The sequence below is a fragment of the Rhinatrema bivittatum genome, chromosome 14 (assembly GCF_901001135.1).
Source record: "Rhinatrema bivittatum chromosome 14, aRhiBiv1.1, whole genome shotgun sequence".
Classification (NCBI taxonomy): Eukaryota; Metazoa; Chordata; class Amphibia; order Gymnophiona; family Rhinatrematidae; genus Rhinatrema; species Rhinatrema bivittatum.
The window spans coordinates 71,593,889-71,604,550 of NC_042628.1; the positions used below are offsets into that span (position 1 = coordinate 71,593,889).

Consider the following 10,662-nt stretch of genomic DNA (forward strand, 5'->3'; position numbering starts at 1 on the left):
ACTTCTGGGAAGAGAAGAATAGTCTGCCAGGGGGGTCAAGAGGTCCTGGTGGGACGATCCCCCCTGGTTGTAGGCAGGATATGAGCAGGGGTTGGTGACCCAAAAGTGTGCTCCTTGATGCGCCGGGGGTGATAGCTGGGGGACCAGGTCCCTCCCCTCTCTGTGCAGCCTCTGCCAACCCTCAGGGAAGGGATTTCTCCTTGTGTTTCTCTTCCCTGCTGCTACTATCTGTCAGGTCGATACAATACAGTGAGCTCCAACGGAGCTCCTCTTGGACGCGCGTTTTCCCTTACCTCTTATTCAGTAAGGGGAGGAAAACGCGCGTCCAACCCGCGGCACCTAATAGCGCCCTCAACATGCAAATGCATGTTGAGGGCGCTATTAGGTATGCGCGCGGGATACAGAAAGTAAAATGTGCAGCCAAGCCGCACATTTTACTTTCAGAAATTAGCGCCTGCCCAAAGGTAGGCGCTAATTTCTTCCAGCACCGGGAAAGTCCACAGAAAAGCAGTAAAAACTGCTTTTCTGTGCACCCTCCGACTTAATATCATGGCGATATTAAGTCGGAGGTCTCAAAGAGTAAAAAAAAATAAAAATTTGAATTCGGCCCGCAGCTGTCAGGCCGAAAACCGGACGCTCAATTTTGCCGGTTGAGTGTCGGCTGTCAAACCCGCTGACAGCCGCCGCTCCTGTCAAAAAGGGGGTGCTAGGGACGCGCTAGTGTCCCTAGCGCCTCCTTTCGCCTGTTTTTACCGCCGGGCCTAATTTAAATACAGAATCGCGCGCACTGGCGTTCTCCCGCTCTCCCGCGGACTTTACTGTATTGGCCTGTGTGAGTTAAAAAAAAAAAAAAAAAGCAGATGGCAGAAGGACGCTAGCACTGCTCGCTGCAGGACTGTTTTCTCACGGCCGAGGGGGCTCGTCCGTGCAAGGGATCGTTTGGGTGGTGAGTGTTGGGTCGAGGTTCGCTCTCCCGCCCCCCCCCCCCCCCCAGGTGTCTGCTGGTGCTTCTAGCGCACCTTGCCGCGCTTCTCTGATGCCCCGCGGCAGCCGTTGCTCCGCGTGTGGGGAGAGACTCCCGAGCCGGGCCGCGGCGGGAATTTGTCACGCCTGCCGCCACAGAAGGACCCTCCAGTGCTCCTAGGGTAGTCCCCGGCTCACAAGCCTCTTCAGGCCCGTTGCCGGCTGCGTTGGAGCCTCGGGCCGACATGTTCCTGCTTAGCATGGAAACGGTGGCCATCTTGGGAGTTTTTTGCGCGGCGGAGGAAGCAACAAAAGGGGGAGGGAAATCCCCCCCCCCCCCCCAGAGCTTTTTCCCGCCGATTCAAGTTCCGATAGGGCTTGGGGGGCCTCGGGAGAGGTTTCTGATGAGGACCAGGTCCCAGTAGTCTGACCTGCTTTGGGGGCCTCCGGATTTTTCCCAGAATTCATCCTGCTTATGCATCAAGCCTTCTTGGCCAGTGGTGCCCGCAAGAGAGGGGTTCGGGAGCTCGGTGCGTTGGTCGACCCCCCTCAGGAGCTCCCTAAGAAACCGGAAGCTGCATCGGCTGCTTGTATCCGCAGGATGCATTCCCCCATGTCCCAGACACAGTCGCTAGTGGATCCCTTGGAGGCCTCAGACCTAGCTGGGGGACAGACTCATCTTTCTCCTCCCCCTGTGGGGGTGCAGGGGACGGATGATGATGGGGGCCCAGGGTTTTCCCTGGAGGGGCATAACCCTAAAGTGATGTGCTTATTCCAGCGGGATGAACTTGCTCCATTGATCCCTCATGTCCTGGAGGAGCTGGGCATTGAACCCAAGGTGGCAGATCCAAGCCCGAAAACCGTGGATCCAGTTTTGGCAGCCTTACGGGGTCCACCTGCGACTTTTCCCCTACATGAGTTGATGAAGCAGCTTATGATCTGGGAATGGGACTTCCCGGAGGCAGGCCTCAAGGTTAGCAGGGTGATGGACAAGCTCTATCCTTTGCCAGAAGATAGTTGGAGCTCCTGAAGGTTCCGAAAGTCGACGCCTCGGTCTCGCTGGTCACAAAGTGGACTACCATTCCTGTCGCCGGAGCGACGGCTTTGAAAGATCTGCAGGATCAGAAGCTGGAGGTCCTTCTCAAACGAATATTCGAGGACTTGGCTTTCGGCATTCAAGCGGCCATCTGCAGCAGTTATATGCTGTGGGCAAGCCTCCGGTGGGTGCAACAGTTACAGAGCACCCTGGATGTCCTCCCCCCAGAGGCACAACAGGTGGAAAGATTGGAGGCAGCCGTGGCTTATGGTGCCGATGCCCTGTATGACCACCTTCGCATTTCCTCCAGGACTTTGGCCTCAGCGGTGTCAGCTCGGAGGCTTTTAATGCTCTGTAAATGGGCGGCTGACGTGTCGTCAAAGGCACAACTCGGGGCCCTTCCGTTTAAAGGGAAGCTCCTTTTTGGAGAGGATCTGGAGCAGCTGATTAAGAATCCGGGGGATAAGAAGGCACATAAACTCCCGGAGGACAAACCACGAGCTCCCAAGGGTTTCCCGACTAGTCCTCGCTACCGGAGTTAGTGACGTTTTCGTCAGAGCAGGGCTCTAGTCTCTGGTCACCGCCAGCCCTCGGGAAGGACTCCCTCTTGGTCTCAGTCCTTTCGTGGCCGCAGATCATCCAGGGATGGCTCCTCCCAAGGAGTTGGCGGACTTAAGTCTACACAATGAGATACCGCTGGCCCACTCCTCTGTTCCACACATCAGGTGCTGATTGGCTATTTTCTACCAGGAGTGGGTCCACATCACATCGAACCAGTGGGTTTTAAGTGTGATCCGTCAAGGTTACGCGTTACAGTTTGCTTGCCCACTAAGAGACCTGTTCCTGATGTCGCCCTGCAGTTCCCCTGCAAAGTAACAAGTGGTACATCAGACTCTTCAAACGCTCCAGAAGCTTGGGGCCATCGAGCCAGTCCCCATCTAGGAGCAGGATCGAGGGAGGGTACTCAATTTATTTCGTGGTACCGAAGAAGGAAGGAAGCTTCAGACCTATCCTGGACTTGAAACAAGTCAACCGAACCCTGAGGGTACCCCGGTTTCATATGGAAACCCTTTGGTCCATCATCGCAGTGGTGCGAAAGGGAGAGTTCCTAGCATCTCTGGATGTAACGGAGGCATACCTGCATATAGGGAACCGCAAGGATCATCAGTGGTCCCTCAGATTTATGATTCTGGGTCAACATTTTCAGTTCTGTGCCCTGCCCTTTGGCCTGGCCACAGCCCCGAGAACTTTCACCAAAGTAATGGTCGTGGTGGCAGCGGCTCTCAGAAAGGACAGGCTCTTAGTCCATCCCTACTTGAACGACTGGCTGATTCGGGCAAAATCAGAACAGCAGTGCTCTCAGGCGGTGGTGTCGGTGCTCCTGTGACTGTGCTCTCTGGGTTGGGTTGTCAACCTAGCCAAGAGTCATCTGTCTCAGTCTCAAATTCTGGAGTTTCTGGGGGCCCGATTCGATACTCGCCTGGGCAAGGTTTTCCTTTGGAGGAGAGGAGCTGCAAGTTGCACGCCCAAGTACGGCTCCTGTTGCAAAGCAGAGTGCCCAGGGCCTGGGACTATCTCCAGGTTCTCGGCTCCATGGTTTTGACCTTGGAGCTGGTGCCATGGGTGTTCGCTCACATGAGGCTCCTGCAGAGTGCCTTGCTCTCCCGCTGGAATCCATTGTCAGAACAATTTCATCTCCAGCTCCCACTTCCGGATGTCGCCAGATCCAGCCTTGGCTGGTGGTTGACTCCGGGTGGAACGCAGGGTGGACCTCGAAATCCCACGGTGGATGGTGGTGACCACCGATGCCATTCTCTCCGGGTGGGAGCTGTATGCCATTCGCAAGTGCCTCAAGGTTGTTGGTCAGCGGTGAAAGCGACTTGGTCGATCAATCGTCTGGAGACGCGAGTGGTGAGGTTAGCGCTCGAGCATTTTCTCCCACTCCTGCACAACCAAGCGGTCCGAGTTCTGTCGGACAATGCGACGACAGTGGCCTACATCAATCAGCAGGGCGGTACCAAGAGCCAGCCGGTGGCTCTCGAAGCACACATGCTGATAATCTGGGCGGAACATCCTTTGAAGATGCTAGTGGCAACACACATAGCAGGAACCACCAATGTGCAGGCAGATTTCCTCAGCCATCGCCAACTGGACCCTGGAGAATGGGAGTTGGCGGACAGCGCGATGGAATTGAACTCTCACAAGAGGGAGATCCCTCACATAGATCTGATGGCGACTCGCTTGAACGCTGCAGAAGAGAGCACGGGGCAGAAGCCAGGCCTTGATAAGTTCTCCTGTATGTGTTCCCACCGTGGCCCCTCCTAGGCAAGGTGATCAGGAGAATAGAGGCTCACCCGGACCCTGTAATCCTCGTGGCTCCGGAGTGGCCACATCGCCCATGGTTTGCGGATCTAATCAAACTGGCGGTCGACGGGCCTCTGCAGTTCAACAACCTACTGAATCTCCTTATTCAAGGGCCTATATTTTTCGATCAGGCGGATCGCTTTTGTCTAGCGGCTTGGCTTTTGAGAGGAGGCAACTGAGGAAGAAAGGCTATCCAGAGTCTGTCATCTCTATCCTCTTGAGGGCACGTAAGCCCTCCACCTCCATGGCGTACAGTCAAGTCTGTGGAAGGTAGCCAATGTAACCCCAATATTTAAAAAAGGCTCCAGGGGCGATCCGGGTAACTATAGACCGGTTAGCCTGACCAGTGCCGGGAAAATAGTAGAAAGTGTTCTAAACATCAAAATCACAGAACATATAGAAAGATATGGTTTAATGGAACAAAGTCAGCATGGCTTTACCCAGGACAAGTCTTGCCTCACAAATCTGCTTCACTTTTTTCAAGGAGTTAATAAACATGTGGATAAAGGTGAACCGGTAGATATAGTATACTTGGATTTTCAGAAGGTGTTTGACAAGGTTCCTCATGAGAGGCTTCTAGGAAAAGTAAAAAGACATGGGATAGGTGGCCAATGTAACCCCAATATTTCAAAAAAGCTCCAGGGGCGATCCGGGTAACTATAGACCAGTGAGCCTGACTTCAGTGCCGGGAAAAATAGTGGAAACTATTCTCAAGATCAAAATCGTAGAGCATATAGAAAGACATGGTTTAATGTGACACAGTCAACACGGATTTACCCAAGGGAAGTCTTGACTAAAAAATCTGCTTTATTTTTTTGAAGGGGTTAATAAACATGTGGATAAAGGTGAACCGGTAGACGTAGTGTATTTTGATTTTCAGAAGGCGTTTGACAAAGTTCCTCATGAGAGGCTTCTAGGAAAAGTAAAAAGTCATGGGATAGGTGGCGATGTCCTTTCGTGGATTACAAACTGGTTAAAAGACAGGAAACAGAGAGTAGGATTAAATGGTCAATTTTCTCAGTGGAAAAGGGTAAACAGTGGAGTGCCTCAGGGATCTGTACTTGGACCAGTGCTTTTCAATATATATATAAATGATCTGGAAAGGAATACGACGAGTAAGGTTATCAAATTTGCGGATGATACAAAATTGTTCAGAGTAGTTAAATCACAAGCGCATTGTGATACATTGCAGGAGGACCTTGCAGACTGGAAGATTGGGCATCCAAATGGCAGATGAAATTTAATGTGGACAAGTGCAAGGTGTTGCATATAGGGAAAAATAATCCTTGCTGTAGTTACACAATGTTAGGTTCCATATTAGGAGCTACTACCCAGGAAAAAGATCTAGGTATCATAGTGGATAATACTTTAAAATCGTCGGCTCAGTGTGCTGCGGCAGTCAAAAAAGCAAACAGAATGTTAGGAATTATTAGAAAGAGAATGGTTAATAAAACGGAAAATGTCATAATGCCTCTATATCGCCCCATGGTGAGACCACACCTTGAATACTGTGTACAATTCTGGTCGCCGCATCTCAAAAAAGATATAGTTGTGATGGAGAAGGTACAGAGAAGGGCAACCAAAATGATAAAGGGGATGGAACAGCTCCCCTATGAGAAAAGGCTGAAGAGGTTATCAGCTTGGAGAAGAGTCGGATGAGGGGGGATATGATGGAGGTCTTTAAGATCATGAGAGGTCTTGAATGAGTAGATGTGAATTGGTTATTTACCCTTTCGGATAATAGAAGGACTAGGGGGCATTCCATGAAGTTAGCAAGTAGCATATTTAAGACTAATCGGAGAAAATTCTCTTTCACTCAACGCACATTAAAGCTCTGGAATTTGTTGCCAGAGGATGTGGTTAGTGCAGTTAGTGTAGCTGGGTTCAAAAAAGGTTTGGATAAGTTCTTGGAGGAGAAGTCCATTAACGGCTATTAATCAAGTTTACTTAGGGAATAGCCACTGCTATTAATTGCATCAGTAGCATGGGTTCTTCTTGGTGTTTGGGTAATTGCCAGGTTCTTGTGGCCTGGTTTGGCCTCTGTTGGAAACAGGATGCTGGGCTTGATGGACCCTTGGTCTGACCCAGCATGGCAATTTTTTATGTTCTTATATTGTTCGAGTTCTGGTGCAGGCCGCAGGGTCTTGACCCTCGCGGGGCTTCGGTGTTTTCGGTTCTCTCCTTCTTGCAGGATGGGCTAACAAAGGGATTATCGTTCAACTCCTTGCAAGTCCAGGTGGCAGCACTGGGGTGTCTGAGGGGTCACATTCCCGGGTCCACCCTCGCCGCTCATCCAGATGTTGCCCGTTTCCTCAGAGCGCCCTCCAGTTCACAGAGTGTGTCCTTCCTGGAGCTTGAACCTAGTCCTTAGGGCCCTGTGCGAACCATCTTAAAAGACCTCACGCTGAAGGTGGTCTTCTTAATGGCCATTTGCTCAGTCCAAGGGTTTCAGAGCTTCAGGCATTGTCCTGCAGGGAACCGTTCCTGCGAATTCCTGACTCAGGGGTGTCATTGAGAAAGGTTCCGTCATTCTTGCCCAAGGTAGTCTCTAATTTTCATGTGTCAGTCTGTGGACCTCCCTGCCTTTACAGACCTGGACCTTACGTCCTCACAGGCTAGGGATTTGAGACACCTAGATGTCAGGCGGGCTATCCTGCGGTATCTGGAGGACACTAATAGTTTTTGCTTGTCCGATCATCTTTTCGTTCTATGGCATGGACCGAGGAAGGGGCACCAAGCTTTGAAGGCCACCATAGTGAGGTGGCTCAAGGAGGCTAATATTGCATCTTCTTATATCGGCCGTGGTCGCCTGGTTCCGGAAGGTTTGCGGGCTCATTCTCCATGTTCCCAGGCAGCTTCCTGGGCTGAATGCCAGCTGGGCGGCCATCTGGAAATTCTTACACACCTTTGCTAGACACTACCAGTTGGACGTCCGGGCTCCGGGCGTCGGTCATTTTGGGGAGAGTGGGCTTCGAGCAGGACTCTCCATGTCCCACCCTCATTAGAGGAAGCTTGGGTACATCCCAGGTGTCTGGACTGATCCGGGTACGTACAGGGAAAAGAAAATTGGGTCTTACCTGCTAATTTTCGTTCTTCTAGTACCACGGATCAGTCCAGACGCCCACCCCTATAGGAGGTTGGCATCTTTGGAGAGTCCGCTCGATTTCTGATGTCGCTCTCTCTCTCTTCATTGAGGTTTGGCATAGGTGCTGCAGATAATTAGACAACCAGTTACTCCTTTTGTTCAATTGTTCCTACTCCCCTGCTCGTTCGGGAGGGAAAGGGTTTAGTGTTCAATTTGGTTTGTTTTTCAGTGTTGCTGGGCTTGGGTACTGATCAATACTGAAGAGTCACAGGTGCCACCCCAGGCTTTGAGGCGGAGCCTCTGAAACTTTCTCTGTCTCCATCTGCTGGAAGGGAGGCATAACCCAGGTGTCTGGACTGATCCGTGGTTCTACAGGAATGGAAATTAGCAGGTAAGAGCCAATTTTCTTTCCTTCTGACTTCAGACCAGGAAGTCTGCCATGGAGCCAAAGAAGGAGACGCTTATCATTGCTCTCTGCTTTGACAGTGGGGGAGGGGGAGGGGAGGAATTGGATTCAGTCAGCATGGGTCCTGATTTCTGTAGTCTGGGGTACTGCAAAGCAGACATAAGGGAAAAAGCACAGGACTGCTTCTTTGGCCAAGTCCATACAAAGCACGTCAAGCGGCACTGTCTGAATTTTCAGGAAGGCTCCTAGCACAGTAAAAATGTTGCTAGCAGTACATTTTTATGGGTTATAGGGCTCAGGGCAGCAGATACTACCCTTAAGAGAAACGTGGGAGTAACCTGCTTGCTGGGCAGACTGGATGGGCCATTTGGTCCTTTTCTGCCATCATTAGTAAGTGTTTAGGCTGGATGCACACATCTCTCTATCTTGTCACACTGCTGACAGATATAAGGTCATGGTCTCTCTGATTTAATCCAATGTCCTTCTTGACTTCTCCATTTCCCCTCAGTTCCACCTTCACAGCCAACTGTGTTCCTGCAACTGGTGACCCAGCCGGAAGAGAAGTGGACCCTGGTATGCAGAACCGGGGGATTCTACCCATCTGCGGCCCAGCTGACCTGGCGGAGCAGTGGCCCCCCACTCCCGGCTTCTCCTCCACTGGAGGAATGTGAGCTGAAGGATGGGCTCCCCCAGCTCTCCAGTTTCCTGGTGCTTTCCGCACCGCTGAAGACCCTGCAGAGTATAACCTTCACCTGCAGCGTGGAGCACCCCTCCCTCTCCAAGCCCCTTCACACAAACTACACTTACTGTGAGTACCTCCATTGGTGGAAACAGGAATAGAGTTTAGATCGCCCTTTCTTCTCACCATAATCAGTTTTAAGAGTGTTGTAGGTACTCCATTTAGTTTTGTCTGTGTTTCTACCTTTATAGTATTGTCCGTTATCAGCCCCTGTGTAGTGGATTGTCTTCCCATAGAATCAGGCGGGAGAATCCTGGGATGTAGTGCTTGTGATGTCACACACACACTGCATTGTGACGACATTAGTGGAGAGAGCATGCATGGCTGGAAGGCTGGGACGCCAGGACTGTGATGTCACAAACGGCATCGTGACATTGCTGAGAGAACAGTCAGCAAGGTTTTTATATACCGGCATTCATGAAACGACCACATCATGCTGGTTTACATATAAACAGGGGTGCGGTAAATACATCAAAAACAGAAATAACGTGTCGAAGAAAAGCAGTTACAATTAACAAGGGCTATTGAACTGGGAGCAGAGGAAATAAAGTTAGTTTAGTAGAGACTAAATTATATACAAGGAGAAGAGGTACAGCTGCTGTGTTGGATATGTTGATGGCGAGGTGCGTTAATTTAAGTCCGGGAAAGCGTGCATAAACAGCCAAGTCTTGAGTCTTTTTCTAAAGGTTAGGAGGCAGGGCTCCTAACCTTTAGAAAATCTTCAATCAGTATTTAGGAGAAAAGAAATTCAGTGGCAGCACACACAGCCTTGTATACACAAATCAAAGATTCAGAGAACTGAATTGTATGTATTGGCTTTTTTTTTTTTTGAGTAAACATTCAGAGGGAACACCTTTCCCTTTCCCCACCTTTCCCTTTCCCCACCTTTCCCTTTACTCTCTAGTTATTATGTTTCAATATGTTTTAATTGTATTATGTTAAACTTGTTCGATGTAAAGCGCCGCTACAGGCACTAGTTTTATGTTACGCTGTGAACCGATGTGATATCATTGATGAATGTCGGTATATAAAAACTTTTAAATAAATAAATAAATAAATAAATAAATAAAATGCACAAGAAATAGAGCCCCATAGTCTGCACTATGGCCACAAGATGGCGCCATTGCCAAATCGGCACACATCAGGCGTGATTTAACAAAGCACTTTTATCATTTGAAAGATTAATTTGACAGTAATAATGGTAGATCTCTCTCTTTGCCTCAGTTTATCTACCTATAACTATGGAGAGGAATAATAATGGCTTTGCTGCTTCTCACTTTGAAATTTGCCCCGTGCTTCAGACAGTCATCCGCTCCAGAGGTGGCTGTCGGAATATTTCTTTAGTATTATTGCCTAGGGATGCAGTTTGGATGCAAGGAACTTCCATAGATAAGTTTAAATTCTTCTCGTTAGGGAAAAGGAGAGACAGCTAGCTTGGATTAATATGGATTTTTCATTTTCCATGTATTTTTTTTTCATTCCAGATTTCCCAAAGAAGTCATTCCAGCTGATTGAGTATCTGAATATTGTGAAACTCTTCCTGGTGTGTGGTACCACCCTGAGCTTTCTAGTCACAGGTCAGAGCATTTGGGATTAAGTAATCTAAGTGGCAGATATATTAGCCTATAATGCTGAAAAGGAGACCTACCCTCCCCTCAGGCTGGGGCCAGTGTGTGTGTGTGTATGTGTAGTAATAAAGGAGACCTACCCTCCCCTCAGGCTGGGGCCAGTGTGTGTGTGTGTGTGTGTAGTGATAAAGGAGACCTGCCCTCCCCTCAGGCTGGGGTTAGTTGTGTGTGTGTGTGTGTGTGTGTGTGTGTGTGTGTGTAGTGATAAAGGAGACCTGCCCTCCCCTCAGGCTGAGGTTAGTGTGTGTGTGTGTGTGTAATAATAAAGGAGACCTGCCCTTCCCTCAGGCTGGGGTTAGTGTGTGTGTGTGTGTGTAGTGATAAAGGAGACCTGCCCTCCCCTCAGGCTGGGGTTAGTTGTGTGTGTGTGTGTGTGTGTGTGTGTAGTGATAAAGGAGACCTGCCCTTCCCTCAGGCTGGGGTTAGTGTGTGTGTGTGTGT

At 49.9% G+C, this 10,662-nt stretch overlaps 1 protein-coding gene across 4 annotated transcripts in view; it reads left to right on the forward strand.

The window, feature by feature from the left end:
• The window catches only part of LOC115075708, a gene marked incomplete at its 3' end in the record, with an annotated part of 78,169 nt that extends 67,999 nt beyond the window's left edge, over positions 1–10,170 (forward strand). For all 4 annotated transcript variants that reach the window (XM_029576352.1, XM_029576350.1, XM_029576349.1 and 1 more), the window contains 2 exon segments: positions 8,363–8,662; positions 10,078–10,170. In XM_029576352.1, the coding sequence (XP_029432212.1) occupies positions 8,363–8,662; positions 10,078–10,170 (393 nt within the window).
• Between the last annotated feature and the right edge of the window lie 492 nt (positions 10,171–10,662).